A 20,343-nucleotide genomic window follows, 5' to 3' on the forward strand; every position below is an offset into this window, starting at 1 on the left:
TGTTGGAGGAGTCTCTCTGGATTGGCATGGAGCATCAGAATGCTTTAGTCCTTAAAAAAAGGTTTGTTGAGACAGGTGGAGATGTCAGTGCAGGGAATGGTGGGAGCAGAGCCAAATTACCACCAGCCTTGGTGAGAGGTGTTTGCCTCAGGAGTGCGTGTACGATTCAGGCACACTGCAGCCTGGTGGGGTGGTGTCCTGTTCCCTCCTGCTATCCCACTGTTGCTTGCAGCATCTTCTCTGCCAGACCAGCTGCAGGCAGGATTTTTAACTCTGAGGGGGCTGAGCTTGTGCCAACACGAGCCTGTCAGTGGGCTGGAGAGTTATAGCACTTAGAGTAGGTTTTGATTCTTGCTTCTACTTTACATCTATTAAACCACTGCTCAATTATCAATTATTTAGACTGCAATGTTTGCTGGACAGCTTCTGCCCTTTGTACTGTGATTGCATTTCACTATTAAGTTCCTGGACACAACTCTTTTCCCCTCTCCACTGCCAGTGGTGGCATGCTGATGCCTAGGATTGTGTGGTTTGTATGGAAGTGGAGGGTTTGGATCCAAGGCCAGCACTCAGACCCCAGCCCTGCTTCTGCTCTCTGTGCTCAGCTTTGCCAGGGAAGCGACTCTTGTACAGAAAAAGTTGTTGGGATGAGCATAAATTACTTTGGCTGCAGAACAGCCTGTGCTGCTCTCTGCAGGCTCCTGCTTCTTTGCGCCTCCTCTTCACCTGACCCTCCACCCATTGTCTTGTAGTTATAAACCCACTAGTTACATTTCTTAGAGTCCATCCTCTTGACTCAGCTTAGGGGAAAGTAGTCCTATTCTGTGGGCAGGTTCAAGGCTGCCCATCCATAGGCTTCTTTGAACAATGGCAGCAGGTTCTAAAGGGCTGGAGGGGTAATAGCTGCTGCTGATTGCTTGCTGCATGACATCCCCAGAGCTCTGGCTACCTTTGCCAAAGCAGCTCTCCTCCTCCCTGTGCCCCCTGCTGCCATTCATGATCCTGCCTGGCATTTCTGGGAAGAGCAATTTCATAGAATCATATAATGGTTTGGGTTGGAAGGGACCCTAAAGTTCATCTGTGTCCATCCCCCCTGCCATGGACAGGTATGTCACCTGGTGGATCAGGTTGCTCATCTAGATCATATTTACTCCTAAGTGCCACTCCAGTGGTGGGGTGGCCTGGCTCGCTGCATGCCTGCTCTATCCCTGCTGTGCCATAGGGCAGTTTTTGGGGTCCATGCTTCCTGGGAAGGGCCATCAGACTTGGAGAAGCCGCTTTCTGCCAGAGGGGCTCCTGGGTGCCTTTCAGAGCATCCAGACAACCTGTCATGCCCCTCAGCACACAGACAGGGTGCCTGTCTGTGTGCTGTCATAGCCCCACTGGGTCCTGGTAGAGAATGTGGGGCAGCAGGGCATAGGGACATGACCTCTGCCTGCCTGTGCCCCCTCACTGGATGAGGATGTGGGATGAGGCATCTCTGATGTCCCTCTGGACAGGGCTGGGGGGAGGTTTTGAGCCGAGCCTGGAACAAAGCCCTGCTGTGGCTGCTGATACAAGGCTGCAGTAAAACATTATGAGCTTTAAATGAGGCCAACCTGTGCTGGAAAGCTGTCAGTGCTAATGGAGACCATCTCTGCTTTGATTGGCACAGTTCCCCTTTCCATGCCATGGCCGGAAGAGCAGGAGCTGAACAGAGTGGAGGGTTCTACTCGGTATGGCAAAGTTGGGAAACTCACTGCTGAGCGGAACACTCAGCCTTTTCCCACATTTCCAGCTGGATCCCTGTGAGCGGCTTTTGCCAAAGAGAGCACGCGATTCCTCCACCCCCACATGGCAGCCAGGACAAAGCGCTTGGTAGAAGGGCGAAAGAGCATGATACATCATAAATATTAGTGCCTGGCCCCTTGCCAGTCCCAGGCAGAGAAATCGTCTCAGCCATTAATCTGTGCGTGCAAGCTGCATCTGGAAAAGTGATGCTTAATGTCACCCATGCTCACTTATGGATGAGTGTTGCAGTTCATGCTTGCTTTAACAAAAAAATTTTAAAAATTCGAAAAATTAAAGAAAAAGTACTTGGTGCTTTCTGGGTCTAATTTCTTCTTAGTGTTTCCTTGGGGAAACACAAGGCACAGCATGGGACGAGTGTGCAGGGGTGAACCAAACATTGTCTTGCCCATGGAAGCAAACATGAGAAGCGTCTAATGAGGGGCAGGATGGAGAACCCAGCGTGTTTGTGAAAATAAACCATGTGTCTCCATGCTGGGCTTCTTGTGGCGCTGGCATCCCTGCCTGGCATTGCAGCTGTGCTCGTGCCGTGCTCCCTGCTCAGCCAAGGCTTCTGGGGACAGCTGGCTGGGCAGCACCCTCTGGGTTGCACAGGGACCCTCCAGAGCCTTTCACCCACTGAGGTGCTGGGGCGGGCAGGGTTGGGATTGGAGCTTCCTCCAAGCTCAGCTTTCTTTCTCTGCTGTGATGAATTGCAGTTGGCGTTCATCTGTAATTTTAGAGAACAATCAGATGACGTGCCTCACAGTTGATTTAATTGAAACCTGATGAGGCATCATATGGCTGCTGTGCACCAGGGCGAGTTGTGCTGGGATGCCCCTGGGAATCCCATCCCCTCTTCCCAGCCTCAGCAGTACCTTGTAGGGCTCAGGCTCCCCGCATTTCTCTGGAGCTGAGCTTGTGCTGGAAGTCCAAGGTCTTCTTGCCCTGGAGTTTTGTGACCAGTCTGGTTATTCTCAAGTACAGTAGCGTTTAGGATTTGGGGGTTTGCCGCACTGTAGTTTGGGCCGCTGGGGAGGATTGGTGCATTTGGGATACTACACATCTAGTTCCTCATTGCAGAAATCCACTGCTCTGCTGATTCATATGCTTGGCCATTTCTGAGGCAGTTCAGAAGACTGGGGGAAATAGCTTCCAGGTCAAGACCTGCTTTAGCCTGTGGTGAATTACTGTGCCTGGGTTTTAAATCTTTGCAAACAGAGGATTATGGTGATGGTAAATACTCGGTAGGCCTGAGGATTGCCGTACTGAGGGCTGAAGGGAGCATGGCCTTTCCCTTTAGCAGATAAAGCATGATGGATGTTAAAAAAATAAACTGAGATACCACCCAAGTTGGAGCTTAGATACTATTTCTCTTTGATTTATATTTCTGCTCGGGTGCTTCGCAGTGTAAGCAGTATATTTCTTGCTTAACCTCACAGGGCCTTTTTGTTCTTAAATGAGGACAGCGTGGTACATATGACCAATTGCCAAGAGCCCCAGATTAGTGCAAGATCTGCAAAACATTCAGAGCTGCTGTACAGCCCAGCATCTGCTTAAAACACAAACACGAAGCAATGAACACGTTTGAAAATGCAAAGCTGCACTCCCGTGCTGGGGGATACCTGCTGGTGCCTGGCTGCTCTCGGTGCCTCTGGTGGTGGTTTTGGGGGCTGAAAACAGAGCAATTGCCTCCTGCTCTCAGCAGCCAGGAGTAGCCAGCAGCCTGTCCCGAGCACGACAGGGTGAGGGGATGAGGAATCATGATGGTGGGAAGGTTGGAGTCTGGGCACTGCCCCAGCAACACCAGTGTGATGGGAAGCCCTGCCCATAGGCACAGCAGACGCAGGCAGCAGAAGGTGAGGGCAGGCAGGGCTTGTCCTCCTGCCTGCAGGTACTGGGCAAGAGGAATGATGAGGGCTTGATTTGCTAATTGCTCTGGAAGTGGTGGTGACAGACAGCTCTAGCCTGCAGGGAACTGTAAGGGCATCTGTGCATGATGAGTGGGACCAAAACAGGTTGACACAGCCTTACAATCCAATTAGTGCCGAGTGCTAAGCAACCTGGCCAATTTGCTCTTGGCTTTTATAACACATATAAATAGCAGGGGCGTTACGTAACGCCCTGGGGATGGCTCCACTCGCAGTCCCTGAAAAGGACTGAGCTGCGCTAGCCACAAAATGGCCATGGCTTTGCCCATGGCTGGGGGATCCCATCTGATGGTCTGATCTCTTGTAGTGTTTGCACTTGCTGCATTGCACTTGGCCTGCTGCACTCCATGCAGCATCCCCAGATCCGCCTGGGATGAGCAGTCTTGACAAGGCACATCTGCACACTCTCTCAAGCAGCATCTCCATCTTTTGGTCCTGTGTGCTGCAGAGGAGACTGGGACAAATTTGGGGCAGGGGCCTGACCCTGTTAACGAGCTCAGGCCCAGCCTTGAGAATTATGTCCTCCAGCCTCTCCTTGTTCTTGATGTCTCGCTGCAAGTGGAAGATGCTTCCATGTCTTCGCAGCCCCCCTTGCCTCTGAGAGGGTACCACCAGCAATATTAAAGTCTTCTAGGCTGCTGCAGATCACCAGCAGTTCTGTGCAAGCAGAGGGCTGTAATCTGTGTAATCTCTTCCTCAGGGAAGCCCATGGCAAGTTCGCTGGGAGCTAATGGGTTTGTGCAGGTGATACTGGAGGTGTCATGTGGTAGACTGATGTTGTCTGTGATGGAAATTGCTTTGGTATGTTGGGCCAGGGATGGATGCTCTCTGGGCTGGAGATGGAAAATGCTTATGAAGTTGGTAGCAGAAGGTAAACATGGGGTTTTGTGTGGCTGGCACTGCAGAAGTGCTTCTGGAAAGGGAGAGAGGCTGGTTTGAAGCTACCTCTTGCTTTTGTCAGTTATATGGAAAACCAGTTTTCTGGAAGGAAGGAGTGAGTGGATAGGAGCGGGTAACCAGAAATTATTTCTGAAGTCAACACACAGTGGTAAATACTTCATGGTGGTTGAAGTTTGTTTGCTTCATGCAGAGGTTGCAGCTGAATTGTGTTTGCTCTGAGCTGGTCGAATCTTGCCCATGGAGCCGATTGCACCAAATCCTCACTGGGTGCAGTTCCTCCAGTAGCTGCTGGTGATCACTGGTTACAGTTTTGTCTTATATTGCTGACTTTTCCTCTTTGTGCTTTCAGAAATAACACGGATCATCCAGGTAGACTTGGACTTGAAGTACAAGACCAACATCCGAGACCTGTTTGATGAGTTTGACAACTTCCCGGAGGGAGCAGTTGTTGGGATTGCCAGGGAAATGCAACCAGTGTACAGGTACAGCCCCCTCCCTGTGGGGAGCAGGGAGTGAGCAGTGGGTGGCTGGTGTCTTCTCTTCAATTCAGGTTGCTCTTCAGAAAAAAACCTAGGGAGCAGTGGTTTAAGCAGTGGGAACCTGCTTTAATCCCTGCCAAGGGACTTAATATGTAAGTTGGTATGAGCAAAGCATATAGTGCCGCTGTGGTTTGTTTGCTTGTTCATAAGGCTTCCAGAGCCAAATTCCTGATCATCAGTGCCAAAATCCATGCCTGGACTCTAGTACATCTAGAGGCATGTTTGCCCGTCCATGCCTGCTGAGGTGTTGCAATTGCATTCTGGAGCTTCAGTTTGTGTGTTGGGGCTCAGAAGTTTTGGCTGAGAGTATTGCAGAGACTAGGGGTTGAGTTTGGGCAACAATGAGGTTCTGGGTCCCTGGGATCTCAGTGCACCTTCTGCTTCCCTCAGGGAAACAACTCTTGAATGGGCAACTCTTGGTGACCTGGTCTTGCAAGCATGAGGGTGACTTCATGGTCCCTTGCTCTTCAGATCCTTAGTCCACCAGCCACTGCCGGCTGTGCTGGAAACTACTCACCAAGGGGTGGCCCAGTCCTTCCTGCTCATGGATCACTGCTGAGATTCAGGGACACAGATATTTCCAGGTGGTTAGAGAAATTGATTTAGTTTAGCCTCTGTTGTCCCAAGGATAGTTCTCAGGTTTTCTTTTAATCCAGGGTAAATCAGATAATCATCCCAGGATGCCTTAATGGATCGCAGCACAGCTGAGTTTGAGCATCTGAGATGGCTTGGTTAGATTTGCTAATCCTAAAGGAAAACTTCTTGGAGAAAGATAAAAAGGAGCAGGAGGTCTGTATGTCTTTTCCTTCCCTACTGGAAGCCTTCTTCCCTACTGAACCTCGTAAGACATGACCAGCAGCGTGCTTGGGCAAAGGCTGAGCTGCAAAAATCCAGACCAGCCATTCTTGCTCCTTGTGCATCCAGATGGGAAGAGGGTAGAGACAGAGAAGAAGTTCATCAACAGGGGATTGGTGGTCATTAATCACCACCAATTGCTTCCTGGAAGCCTAAACCACAGAAGAGCATGTGGATTGCTCAAACTACAGAAGTCACCACTATTCCTGAGCTGGAAAAAGACATCTCTCTGTCTGTGGCATAAGTCTTGCCTCTCTCCTGATTGGTACTCTTGGCAGGGAGAGCTGGGACTAGAGGAACACAGATGCTGAGGTCTTGTCTCCATGGGGTAGCACCATGCTCAGAGTGCGGAGGGCTCCTGTATCTGCTTTAGGTGTCCTGACAGGATTTTGGTGCCCAGAATGGTAAATCTGGCCCCAGTTAATCATATTCAATTGTTAGAGCTTAAAGCAGGATGGAGGGAAGAGCCGCAGCCAAGAGCGGCTGTGGGACTGTGGCCTCGGTCAGCCCGGCAGGGCAGGTGCCCTTCGTTAGCGGTGCAGCCTGGAACGGGGTAAATGGAGCATTTGTTCGCCTGCAGTTAGTGCAGGTTGGAATCACTTTGTTTTTGTCTCTGCAGGGTTCTGCATTATTTCCATGCACAACTAGGGAGTGGGGATGGTGTTCCGCTGCCTGGATGTGGTTTGTGGGACCAGGCGTGCCTGGAGGGGACTGAATTAAGGTTTGGGGTGCTCTGCTGGAGAGCCTTTCAGCATGGCAGGGGACAAGGCACAGGATCAGGGGCTGAGCACTGAATACCTGACCCAAGCCATAGCCATGTTCTCCCCCTCCTGCCGCCTGCAGTGGGGACAAACACACCAAGCAATAACAGCCCTCACAGGCTGCATTTTTGGGCTGAACTTTCTGTTGTTGCAGTTTTGACGTTCTGGGTCACTTTGGGCTGTGTTGTGCTTTTTTTCTTGTGTTGTTTTGATCTTCATGTGAAAACAAGTTCCTGATCCTTTTTGTTGCCAGATCACCCGTTGTGGGGCGAGCTGTGCAAACTCCAGCCTGCCCTCCTGCCAAGCCCTGCACCCTGTGGGGCTCGCACCTCGCTGCTAAAGGGGTTTCCAGACACAAACATGAGCCGACAAAGCATGGATGTCTTTGTAAAAAAAAAAAATCTTTGCTATTTTTATACTTTTAGACAGATAAAAACGTGTTGTAGGTGTGAAATAAGAGGTGTCAGCTCCAGCCGCGTTGTTTGCCATGTGTGCAGGCTTGAAGCATCAGTTGGGAAAATGGTTGTGGGGGTGGAGGAGGATTACGAGGCAATGGAGGGGTCTCTGTGTTGCCACTCACGTTTTCCTCACCATTTCACACAGCTCTCAGCTGCCCCCGCTTTGCCCCAAAACATCAGAGGACTTGGGGCAAGTTAGCAGAGCTGTCCTGAGCTTGCTCGTGGAGCTGTGGACTCGGTTCCCTGGGGCAGGGTAAGCCAGTGGCCGGGAAGGGTCTGGGTGCCGTCTTTCCTGGTGTGTAGCAATGGGAAGAATGAATGGAGATCAACCCACCATTTGTTCCCACCAGCTGCCCATGGGCTGCCTGGCTGTAGGCTGCACTCTCTAGGCACAGGCTGGGGCTGCAAGAGGCTCAGGCTGCTGCGCTGGTGCACCAAGCAGTGCTGGGCACAGACCTTTACGGGAAATGGAGGAGTAAGAGAACAGCAAATCGGAAACATCCTGGAGCCTGTCTGCATATCCTGAAGGTAGGGGAGACCTCCAGACAGCAAAACAGGATGGCACGGGAGTGTTTCCACTCGCTTGACTCATGCTGAAACAATGCCCGGCCACTGTTTGTCTTGGACAAACACATTTCTCTGAGCAACAGGATCTCCCGGCCCTCCTGCTACGCCAGTGCTGGGATTTAACTGTTGCACCGTCTGGGGTTGACCTGTCCTTTGGGGCCGCTTAGGGTGAGTTGGAGTGGCCTGTGGAGAGCAGTAGCTCCTGCTGAAGCTGGATATGGATCACCCTGCAGTGTCTGGCAGGGAGTCCTGGATGCAGAGGGGGAGGTGGCAGGAGCCCATGTCACCTGCAGGAAATGATCTGAGGTCGGAGGTCATCGGTGTCAGGTTTCCATCTCTGCGGCCATTGCGGGGAAAAGAGGCACCCTGTCCATGGGTCAGGCATGTTGTTCTTCCTGTGGCTTTTGGATCAGTCAACACCTCTGTGGATAGGATTGCAGGCAGAGCTTCATCCCACAAGAAGCTGCCCCCATGGTGGGATTGTTGAGGACACTGGTACAGTCCAACACCTCCTAGATGCTTGTGGGCTTTCCATGGCAGCACTCGATTCCTTCTGCCAGGCTGTTGTTTGAATACTGGCCTGCAGAAGAGCCTCTTCCCAGGCTGACTTATGCCTGCTCATATGTCTGCCTGCACAAGGTTCACACTGTGGCCAAGATCAGGAGCTCTGACTTCAGTGGGAGTGATTTTGATGGAAAGATTAGATTCTGCATCTGAAGTTTGCATCATCCAAAAGGCTTTCCATGCAAGGAGGTGCTCCTGCAGAGTCATAACCGTAATTAAAAGTCCTGTTGTCCCCTGCAGCATTTCAGCTGCTCAGTTGTGCTGGCAGTGTCCTGCTCACCAGGCTACATAGACAGAGTGATAATGGTCTGTATAAATATTTATGTTGCGCTGAGCCTTCCATGCCAGATCCTGGCCAAATTGAGAAGTCCAGGCTCTCTGGTGCTCTTGAGACCTGCTAAGAAACATGCAGAAAAGCACTGCAGATTCAGCCTGCGTGGGGGTGACCAGATGGGCAGGCAGGTCACTGTCCTTTGTGGGTGTGTGGGTACGTGCCTGGCCTGTGGAGCATCTCAGCTGTGCTCCCAGCAGTGTAGCTGTGCCATGGCTGGTGCTGGAAGCACGGCCTGCTTCCCCTCAGCCTCCTGGCCAGCTGGTGGAAGCACAGCCTGCTGCCCCTCAGCCTCTTGGCCAGGTGTGAGCAGCAGGGCTGCACCTGGGGCATAGTGGGGTCTCCATCAAGGCACGATGATGACATCCTCACACCAATGCAGCCCAGACCTACCTGTGCCTCTCTGCCAGCCTGGCTTGGCTCAGTACTTGTTCCCAAGCACAGGAGCTTAGTGCTGCCAGGCGCCAAAGGAATAAGACTCCTCATTTCAAAGCAGCCTTGTGGTTGAGAGGAACAGAGTGGGGAGATACTGTGGCATTCCCCAAAATGTCCTGAGAGCTCTCAGATTACTAAAGGCAGAGCTTAAACCCTATTCTTAACACATTTCCTGGTTATAGATCCCTCCGGTCACACTGGTGGCATGTGAGAGGAAGCAGAGCAGTGGTATTGATTGCACAGCTGCTCTCGGCAGCCTCGGCCTGACCCCGGGCCAGTGTGCCACGCCATGCCCCCTGCTCCCGTCCCCACAGCCAGCCCAGCCTCTTTGCTGCCTAAGCACTTCGCTGCTAAGCACACTGCTGATGCTGGCACTGGCACTGCCAGTGGCAGTGGGCTCTGGGTGCCCAGAGAGCCAGCACCACCTGGGGCCCTCAGCACTGCTCCCATCATGCTCACCTTAGAGGTCTCCTTGGGGAGGAATGGTCTGCTGGCAACAGGGAGGACCTAACCCACAGGTCCTCAGATGGATGTTTTTACCCCCTCCAGCTAGGAGGAGGATACCTGCAGCGAAGATGGGCCTCAGGAGAGGTCCCAGAGCATCACAGGTCTGGGAATGCACGCAGCTGGGGCTGGAAGGGTGGCTTCTCTCTCAATTTCTGCTGTTGGGTGAGATTTTTACTGCTGTCCCCTGTGGCAAGAAGCTAATTAAAGCTTGAGACATCTTGGGAATCCACAGTGTTGGAAATGATAAAAGTTTGTTCAGTAGGAAAGGATATCTATATCAAAGGGACAGCTACAGACTACAAAGGACCGACACTTGGGTCCCTGTGTGGCTGCAAGGCCATTCACCTTTGCCTTTGCATAAAACCTAGGGAGAGCTCAAACAGGACATTATTTTGTAGAAAGGAAAAGCTTTGTTTCTGCTTGTGATCATGTGGGAGCTGCTGTAAGTGTGCTGTGTGCTCTGTGGCATGCATTTTGTTTGTTTTAGAGCTGGTAAAATAGCCCAGAGAAGCCCATTAATGAGTGGAAGCAGGACTGTGCAGCTCCGGACGTGAAGCCGCGGCACTTGCTGTGCTGGGTGTTTGCTGGGAGCGCAGCGGCACCGGTGCTAAGTCACTTTGTCAGATGTTTGGAAGAGGAAAGGAATTATCCTGGGCTGGGAGCAGGCTAATGCTAAATCCATAGCCAGGCTGTCAGAGAGTCTGGGCTGAGACAGTACGTTCTGTACCTTCTCTTGGGATCTAAAAAAAACCCCAAAGTATGGCTGACAGCTGCAAGCAAGGAGCAGCTGGCTTCCCTGGCAGAGGCAGTGGTGGTGGTTGTAAGATATAAGAGTGCAGGTGGGCTGCTGCCTGCAATGGAGCTTTCCAGAACTGGAGATAACCATCTCCAACAAGCAGGTCCTCCTGTCTGAGTTTTCCTGGTTTTGTGGACTTTTCATGCAGGCAGGTGGCCCTGATTTGGAGACTTTATTTTTTTTCCAAGGGCTTTTGCCCTGGGGGAGCAGAGAGCTGGCTTCCACAAAGGGTTCTGTTCCCCAAGCCCCTCAGGAGTAAAGGCAGGAGAATTTGTGCCCTGCCATTTGTACCATTGTGATGTCAATGCTGCCTGCCCACAGTCTGCAAGCTCCAAACCCTGGGCACTTTGGATTTTAAACCATTTCAAGACTTTGACTTGATTTGTAGCAAGTGCTCCTGCTCGACGCATGGAGAAAATGGTTCTAGGAATTGTTTGGCAGTGGCTGCCAAGAAGCAGCCAAAATTACAGAACAAGCAGAACCTGCAAGGAACTGGCAGCAGAATTAATTTCAGGAATTCAGCTTTACCTCTGATTTAAAAAATTATCCAAGAAGGTAAAGGGTCGTGTTGTTTACAACTGTGAATATCATTAATATGTAAGACCTGTCCAATTTATTCACACTACGATGCAAACTTGAAATGTCATTTAAAAACAATTAATAAATTGGACAAGATCTGACAACCACAACTGCACACTGATTAGCGCAAATACTGTTAATAATATTAAGCAGAAGGGGAGCTTCTGTGAAGGGAGAGCATCTCCCCTGTTCCCAAGAGTCCCATCAGCTGACAAGTGTGGCCCAGAGCAGGCAGCCTGTGCTTCCAAGGCAGGCAGGAGAACACTGCCAGAGCAGAGTTCATTCACAGTTGTTAATAGAAATCTGCCATTTTGGCAGTAATTAGGCCCACAGTGTTCTAGAGCGTCCCTGTGGATGGGTTGCTCCCCTTCCTGTATGGGTGCTGATAAAGGTGCTGATAAACACACACAGGTTGTTGCTCTGCACTGGCACCAGTGCCACAGGCATTTGATCTATAGAGGGAATGAAACTGATGTGACCCAAACAGGGATTTATGGTCTCACCTCTATTTGGAGGATGATTTTAGCACTGGCGTGGGGTGTACAAATGTTTGGTGGTGAGGGGCGCCCCCCTTGAAAATCTGTCCCAGAGAAAGGTTTAGCTCACAAGCTGTGTTCACAAGTTGTCATTTGTCATCTATTTAAGTGTTCCCATTTTTGGACTAAGTCCACCCAGAAATGTCATCAGTGAGAATCAATTTGCTGCTCTAAATAGAGGCCTTTTAAAAGTTTGGCATGCAGGCTGGGCTGTGGTAGAGACCAGCACTGTACAGACATAATTTGTGCCTTACATGAGAAGTTTATTAAGGAATTATTGATGTCCTCATTGAAGAGCTCAGTCTGTTGCTTCATCAGTATTTTCCATGGGTGGGCTGGAGATCCTGCCTGAGCTGGACCTTTACCCTGAACCCATCAGAGAAGGTAAGGTGGTCCTGGTGTGCACACCAACACATCCTGTTCTTTGTCCCAGGATGGAAATTGCAGTTTTTTTGCCCCAGAGTGATATTTTCCCTGGCAGGGCAAGGAGTACTGCTGTGTTGGTGATGCCACTGCACATCACTGGGTACATGGTGCTCCTGAGAAGCGTGGAGCTGGGATTTCCTGGATTACACAAGCTGCTCAGCATCAGCTAAGGTGCTGTGGACTGAGCTGGTACTGAACCTGCTGTCCTGGCTCCTTAAGAGATTTAGCAATTGCACATGGAAAATAAGCAATTAGCAACAAGGGCTGCTTTGTTGCAAAGCCACTGAGCTCACCAGGCTGAGGTCCAGCTGCTGGGGCAGGAGGAGGTAGCTGGGTTGGATGCTGCTCCGGGTGGTTGCCTCCCTTTGTGTGGCAGAAACTTGGAAGGGCCCACCTTTATTGCAGCAGTGCCTTCTGGAGGTGGGAGAAGAGGCAGGAAGGGGAGCTGGCCTTTCCTGAGGGTTAACCTCAATTGAACACAGTGATGGTAAGGGGCTGACAGCTGCCTGCCACTGTGAGGATTAACCAAGAGGAGAAAGATGCAGGGAAGTTTCTTGGCTGTGCTTTACTTCGTGCTAAGGATTAAGGGGGAGAGCCACCATCACCCCCTGAATGGACCATGCCATCATTCCCATCATTCCCATCATTCTTCCCTCCCCACTGCCCACACCCTCTCCTCCAAGCAGGACAGAAGCTGCTGTCAGGGTCTCCCCTTTGCTCTCTCCCACTTCAAGCACATCCCCTGTCCCCATCAGGACACTGCATACTTCCTATTGGGGCTCCTGTCCCATCTACCTCTGACAAGCTCTCTGGGGCCCTGCAGGTCCCAGGCACCACCAGGTGGGCAGCTCAGCCAGGGAGCACTGCTTGGTGCTCTGTCCTCCTGCCACTCCGGGGGAGTCCTGGCAGCACACGGCGCAGGGAGCAAGGTGTGCTTGTGCCTCATTGCACAGGAGCAGTGGTGTTTGCCAGCTGGGCACGTGCCTGCATCTGGGGATAACGCCGGCAGCCATCCGTGTTCTGGCTCAGGACCTAAACAATGTATTTGGAGGTACGAGAGCATGCGCTTGGTATTTTAGTTGGTGTTTGGGCTGGCAGGACTGCTGCTGGACTGGCTCAGAGAGGGATGGCTGGCAGCCCATGCTTCCCTTCTGCTCCAGGAGCCTCATACATGGCTAGATGGGCCTCAGGGTTCCCCAGCCCCTGACCCCTGTGAGAGAGACTTGCTGACAAAACGCATCCTTGAGATGCTGGCCTGCTGCCGCTGTCCATCCTGCTCTCCCAGACAGCTGCCCAAACTCTGGCAGTGCTGGAGCAAGTCAGTGAGCTCCAGCAAGGAGTTGACTGTTTCCGGGATGTGTATTACATCCAGAATCTTGCAGATTCCCTATTTTTGTGGCTTTATCCCATGACTGTTGGCTTTGCTTCCCCTTTGGTGAGGGAGAGGCCATGCAGCTTTCCTCCCTGGGTACTAGGCTCATGCAGTGCATGCTGGCATTCAGAGACCCTGCATCCTTCCAGGAGCATCCTCTAACCACATCCACCCTGGGTCTGGCCTGGTATCTCCTTTCACTTCATGTCTTTTTGACCTGGCTCCTTGATGCCCCAGATGCCTGTGGAGGGAGGCATTCCTGGAAATATGGACACATGGGGAAGATCCACATCTTCAGCAGCAAGCCCAGTGGCAGCTGCACAGCTGGTGTGGCAGGGTTGCAGCCTCTTGAACATCAGATGGGTATAGGCACACAAGCCCAGTCTGCTGCTTGTGGGGCAAGTGCTTTGAGCTTGCTGCTGGTCTCCCAGCTGGCAGTAACCCCTGCATCTTGCCTTTCCTGCCAGCTCGGGCACCCTGCTGCTTTACCACGGGTTTCCAGCTCATCCTATGAAGTTGTCCCATAACCCAGAGCTGAAGTAAATGAGTGGAAGTTCACAGATTTGGACAAAGTCTTCCCTGACTTGTTTGTCCCTTGCTGCACACGAAAGCAAGAGAAGGCCCTGCAGTACAGCTGGTGGGTGGAGTGGTCCCTCCTGCCCTGGCAGCTGTCCCCAGCGAGGCGTTTGGAAGGGTGCGATGGCAGCTCTGTGAGCTGGGGCTCGTGACCGCCGGGCTGCGAGGCAGGGGAGGTGCTGCTGCAGCGCCCTGTGCTGGGCCTGCAAGGGAAGTCCTGCTGGAAGCAGGGGATTTTATCTGGGCTGCCTGGGCCTGGCGTTTGAATGCTTGGAAATGCTCTTCTCCAGATGTTTCCTAGCACACGCCGGCTCTGTTTATAAACAGCTCCTCAAAGCAAAGCCTGTCGGGGCTGCAGGCGCTTGCGGCAGGCCCCACACAGCTCCCCTGCACCATGGCACGGGGTCTGGGGCCACAGGTCACCTCTGTCTCCTCCCATCTAGATGGGTTGGAGCAGTTAACAAAAGCCCCAAATGCCTCCTCTTCCTTTCTCCTCCCTTTCTCCCGGCTAGCAGCTTCCTGCCCCGATGCATCCTGGTGGTGTCGGCATCTCCGGGCTGCCTTCCTGCCCAGGCTTTTGCTGCTAGGGGCACAGAGAGGAGGTCACACTGTCCTGCCTGAACTGTTCCCAGGGAGATCCCAGCCACTCCAGGGGCTTGGGTCAGGGAGACATTTCCATTGCATACAGTTGGGGTTCAGTTCCTTGATGATTGTCTCAAGGACACATCCTGAGAGCACGCTCATCCAGCCCCTGGAGTTTTCCCCTTATGTTTTGCGGTGGGTGCCAAGCAGCAATGCCGGGCAGGACAGAGTGGAGTGGGTACAGGCTGGGTCAGCTGTTTGGCTGGTTGTTGTGCTTCCCTGGCCCCATCTCCTCTGAAGAGAACAATGCTCTCATACTTGCCACTCCTTCCACTTCTAACTGGGTGGAGGTGCCTTTCAGCCATGCTCTTCTCTGTCCTGGCCCCTACAGGACAGTTCCAAAACCCTCCATTTGAAAGACAAAAGCCAAGAAAAATCTTGTCTGAACAGCTGCTGCCAGTGGCTCTTCCAGAATACCTTTCTCTTGGTTGGCCTGAGCCCAGCAGGGGCAAGGCTGTTGTGCTCAGCTGTGAGCAGGTTCCCAAACCATCGGCACTGCGGAGCCACCTGCAGCTCATCACATCCTGGATCTCACCTCAGCATCGCTCCCTGGGGATGGCCCTACCCTCCCTGCACACAGCCAGGGGAGGACGGCCCTGTCACACCAGCGCTGGGAGGAAGGGCTGAACAATTGCTGCTTGTCAGTCTGCCTCCTCTTCCTGTAGAAAAGGGCACGTTATCAGCCGTCCATGAGTCATCCGGGGAACAGCATTGCTGAAAAATTGAGTCATTTGATACAGATTTGCTTTAGCCCCACCACAGCCTGGCAATGCTGAGGGCCTGGGTCCTTGCATTTTTCTTATCCTGGATGCTTGCAGTGGCTGTAATCTTGTCCCTTAGCTTGGGCAGCATGTGTTTAGAGGTAAGAATGTCAAAGGAATCAGCTTCACTGCTGTGGAGCTGGAAATGTGCTCCCCTCTGTGGCACTGCTCACCCTCTCCCTCCTGGCAGCTTCCAGTGTAACATTCTGGGCAAGGGGGATGGCTTTCTTGGCACTGCTAGGGAGAAGCAAGAGCAGAGGATGCAGGGGTGGGCTAGCCACTCCCTGGATCTGAGCACTTCAGGAGGCTGACTGGTACATGGCTGGGGCTTGTCTTTGCAGGTTGAGGTTCCCTTTAGTGCTGCATGGAGAATGCTTTGCCTTCCTTTTCTAAGGAGCAGGCCATCCGTGAGTTGTCTTTGCCTGTCCTCAAGACACAATTGCTCTTTGCAGAGGCAGAGCCCTTTATTCCTTCCCCACCCTTTAGATCCAACCAGCAGTGCTGCCCATGAGCTCTGATGAGGCAGCGCATCCTCCACTCCCCTTCCCTGGTAAGCATGGATATGGCTGCCTAAAGACTGAGCCCTCCTTCCATGGGAAACTGGCATTTGGAAAAACCCTTTCTGTTCTGAATCAGGTGAAAGGGAATGGTGTAAGAACCCGTAATGAAATGGGAAATATCAGTGCTTTAATGGAAAGTTTTAAGGAAGTGATGCTGCATGATGCTTGTGGTTCTCCAGATCAGGAAATAAAAAATATATCCACAGTTGACATCGTTAATCAATCCATGTTTTCTGCTGGGATAATTCTGCTGGTGGCTGTTGAATCCTGGCTGTCACCTTGACCAGTCTCGCTGTGCTGGGGATCCAGAGCACAGGCCAGAAGGATGGATTTGATAGTCTGATCTCTGTACAAGCTGTAGGAGTCCCTGAGCAAGTGCCTGTGGGAGCTCAACATGGCTTCTTAGAAGAAAAATTTAAATGTTTGCAGTGGAGGAGTACCCACCTTGCCTCTGGAGCTGTTCCAGGGCAAATGTCCTTGCATCTTCTTACATCTGATGGAGTCCAGCTTCAGCTTCCAAGCATGGGACCACTTTAAACATTTGGGTGCTAAATCTATCAACAAGTTCTCATTGCCTTGAGCTGCACAGAGACTTTGGATGGTGTCTGACAGGTTTGAAGAGAAACCAGCGGCAGGCTTGGCTTATTCTTTCTAACACTGTTTCTCCTTGACATCTTGACAGTAAGGTGTAAAAAAACACTTCTGTAACTTTACCTGAAGTGTGAGGGCTGGAAGGAGACAGCAGTGCTAGCAGCCCTGGGCTTTCAGGTGGTGGTGGGGGTCACAGGTCCATCCTGCCCTCCTCTGAACAACAGGCTCAGGCAGCTCTCAAGGTGCTCAGCTTTGCAGCAGAGGATGCTGTTTGAGGGAAGAAGACTTTCAGACTGAATGGAGGCAGAGCCAGCTACCTGGGGAATAGCGTGGGATTAATTCAATTCCTGCAAGTGGGAGCAGCCAGTGTATGTATGGTGAGGTGTATTCTCTGATCTAGGACTGAGAAAGGAGCCAAAGAAATTTCTGGGCTGCTTGCTTAGGTAATCAAAATTAGGACACTTCTGGTGGTTCGCCCAAGGCACTGGGGATGTGGTTTTGTCTCCCTGCACAGCCGTGTGAGCAGTCACATGATCCTGTGTCCACTTGGCTCCCTGGAATGATGCTGGTAGAAACAAAAGGGGCTTTAGGAGATGGTAAGCAGAGTGGTTTGAAGTCTGGGCAATATCCTGTGCAGAGGGATGGAGAGAAAGGCAGCCTGTGAAGCACTGGCTTCTCGGAGAAGCTGGGTGCCTCCAGACGGAAGACAAGCACTGTGAGATCCCTTGGGTGGGTGGTAGGTCCTGTGCTGTGATCCAGACCTGCCCAGGCTTGAGGTGTCTGCTCCTCAGGCTGCACTCCCTGATGTCCCTGTGTCTCGGTTTTGAAAGACAGGTGTCTGCTAAGGAAGGCAGAGGCCCCCCTTGAAGTGGCAGATATAACCCCTTTTCCCTCCAAGTTATTATATTCTGAAATCAAGGGCCTTTAGGCAAAGATGTGGGAAATAGGAATAACAGTTCTTTACTCTCTCTATATATATGTATATAACCAGTCAAACAAAACAACAACAACTCTGGCAGTAACAGCAATCACAAACCCAGTCCCAGCCTTCTCGGCTGTCAGGCCCTTTCCCCTCGGGTGCAGTTCCGCTCGCAGCCGGCAGGGGCGCTGGCGGCTCCCGGTGAGCAGGGCAGGTGCGATGGTTCCCCCGCGGCTGCAGGGGGCGCTCCGGAGCGAGCTCGGGAAACACGCGGCACTGGTGCTCTGGGATCCCGGGAAGGGATGGAACAAAGGCTTCACAAACCCCTGGGCAGCCGATCCCGGACTCTCAGGAACAGCGGCTGAAGCGGCAGGGACGGACGCAAATCCCGGGTGGCAGACGAGATGTATCCAGATGGGAGAACCCCACGGAGGCCCAGGCAGGCAGGGCGAGCAGGGCTACAGCGTAGCGGAAGCTCAAAGCAGCAGCGGGGCAGGGCAGCCACAGCCCGGTCTCCAGCAGGGCAGGGAAAGCGGCTTTTGGGGGTCCCGGCGTTGTTTCCAGCAGGAAGAAAGAACGGCCAAAAAGAAAGAAGCAGCAGCTCCTTTCTCTGCAGCTTCTCTCTCTGGACGCTCAGAGCGAACTGACCCCACACCCAGGTGTAGACAAAAGAGTAGCCAGGTCCGCCCCACTCCCCTTTTGTCTTTCTTAAGTACAGCTATTTGTCCCCTAGCAACATGCATATGGGAGAAAATTCCTTTAACAGGAAAAAAAAAAAAAAAACAGACTAAACTAAAACCCCAACACCCTGTTCCTGCTCTTCCTCTCTTTCCAGGCACACCTTCTGGCAGTATCGCCGTGAGAACCCCCAAACCAAAGTGGGGGAGCCCCCTCCTGATGGGCTGCCAGGCTTCAACAGTGGTGTCCTGCTCCTGAACCTGGAAGCCATGAGGCAATCCAAGCTCTACAACCAGCTGCTGGAGCCCACCATGGTGCAGAAGCTGACGGAGAAGTACCACTTCAAGGGCCACCTTGGGGACCAGGATTTCTTCACTATGGTGGGGATGGAGCACCCAGAGCTTTTCCATGTGCTTGACTGCACGTGGAACCGGCAGCTTTGCACATGGTGGAGGGATCATGGATACAGCGACGTGTTTGACCAGTACTTCCAGTGTGAGGGGGAGGTCAAAATTTACCATGGGAACTGCAACACCCCAATCCCTGAAGACTGAGGCACCCACTGGCCCCAGGAGCAGCTCTGACTGCAGCAAGACCTGCAAAGCCATAGTGGCTGTGCTAACAGTCCCTCAGGAGGAGTGACCAGCTCTGATCCAGCACATCCTGGGGGGATCTAGGGATCCCAAGAGCATTCAGTATCCCACTGCCTGTAGCCTCACCCTCCAAGAGGAAGGGCAGTTCAGTTGTTGGAACGGGACATCCAGAGCCACTTTGTCCAGGGCTCAGCTCCTGGCTCTAAAGTCCACGTTGCCCATCTGTGCCTCAGCTGCTGGGGCATGGGGACAGCTGAGGGGCCATCAGAGACTGCTGCTTTTGCACTTGTCAGGGTCCAGCTCCCTGGGTGCTGCGCAGCTTTGCCTTGTCTGATGGTCAGCAGGAGTCCCCAGCAGGCAGTTGGTTTCATTTGTCATTCCTTGGTGGCCCATTTCTGCACCTCATGCAGAGCATTGGTCTGGTCCCTCTGGAGAGTAGACACTGTCCTCAGGTCATCTTCCTTTTGAAGCATTCCAGAAAGGCGAGAAGGCTTTAAAGACTGAAAAGCTGCTTTAAATTGGGTTACTTACAAACAAAACTTGAATGCTGGATGAGCTTTAAAGCCTTTCATTGGTTCTTCTTAGCAATAAAAGCTTTACTGCCCTGTATTGTCCTAGAAGTGTTCAGTGAGTGTATAGCAATAGGTTCATTTTCCTGGCTTTGCCTTTAACCTTTCATACGAGAATAAAGCTGCAGATGTCAGACACGTCGACTGTTTTTATGTGGCACAACTGAAGTCCTGTGCAATAGGAGGTTTCCTGCTCTTATCATGATTAAAAAGTAGCTGATGTGTATCTGCTGGGCAGTTGAATGTGGTGCCCCACATAGCTTATCCCACATCTGTCCCATGTGAGTGATGCAAATAAAGTAGCTGGATTTTAAAGATCATCACCACTGTAGCCAGGGTTGGTTTGGAAGGAGCTGGGAGCTGCCTGTGCTGTGACTGTGTGAGCTTCAGGCTGTTCCCTGAATAAATGCTGCCTCGGTGAGCCCGGCTGGCGGGCGAGCTCCTGCACAGGTCTGTGTCACAGACGTGCACAGCTCATTAACCACCTCCAGCCCTCGTGTGCATCTGTGTGATGTGCACGTGCAAGAGAGAGGGGTGGCGACCTAATTGTGGCTTACCCTATTAACTGAACACACCGTATGTGGCAGGAGTGTCCTGGGTTCCTTCCCCTGTGCCCATGAATGAACTTACTGGGGGAGAGGCTCTCCTCCCTTGAACTGATGTGCAGAGGCAGCAGGCTGTGGTATGGGCTGCATGCTGAACCCTGCCCTCCCTGATGTGCTGAACCAATCCGTTTCCAAATAGCACAAAATCTTGTCTTTAAGTATTTTCTCATCCCTAGGGAAGGAACAGCAAAGAGGTGATTAAAGGTGAGGGAAAGACACAGTACCCTGCTGTGTTAGACTCACATTTTCACCAAAAAACAAGGTGATCCAGCCTTGCTGTGCAAGGCAAGGCAGCCAGCCCTGCTGGAGGCTGCAGCCAGGCAGGATTTGGGGCAGGCAATGCACCGTGATGATGCATCCTAAAGAATGAGGAGGGTTACTGGTGCTTACTGGTCAGGGCACACTGGTGGCACCAGTGACACATGGGGCTTCACATGCCAGGGCAGGACCTTGCCATCATTTTGGAAATGGCCATGCTGGAAATACAGGCCAGGCTGCTTGTGTCACCAGCACTGGGGAGGCGTG

The 20,343-nt window shown here is 52.2% G+C and overlaps 1 protein-coding gene across 1 annotated transcript in view; it reads left to right on the forward strand.

The window, feature by feature from the left end:
* The window catches only part of XXYLT1 (xyloside xylosyltransferase 1), a gene marked incomplete at its 5' end in the record, with an annotated part of 35,834 nt that extends 16,483 nt beyond the window's left edge, over window positions 1–19,351 (forward strand). Inside the window, 2 exons of the mRNA XM_042042379.1 lie at window positions 4,948–5,080; window positions 18,209–19,351. Of these exons, the coding sequence (XP_041898313.1) occupies window positions 4,948–5,080; window positions 18,209–18,605 (530 nt within the window). The remainder of the gene's footprint in view (window positions 1–4,947; window positions 5,081–18,208) is intronic.
* Window positions 19,352–20,343: the final 992 nt, after the last annotated feature.

Source organism: Corvus kubaryi, unplaced genomic scaffold (genome assembly GCF_017639235.1).
Source record: "Corvus kubaryi isolate FWS band 111438036 unplaced genomic scaffold, C.kubaryi_AGA036_p1.0 37397, whole genome shotgun sequence".
In the NCBI taxonomy this organism is placed as follows: domain Eukaryota; kingdom Metazoa; phylum Chordata; class Aves; order Passeriformes; family Corvidae; genus Corvus; species Corvus kubaryi.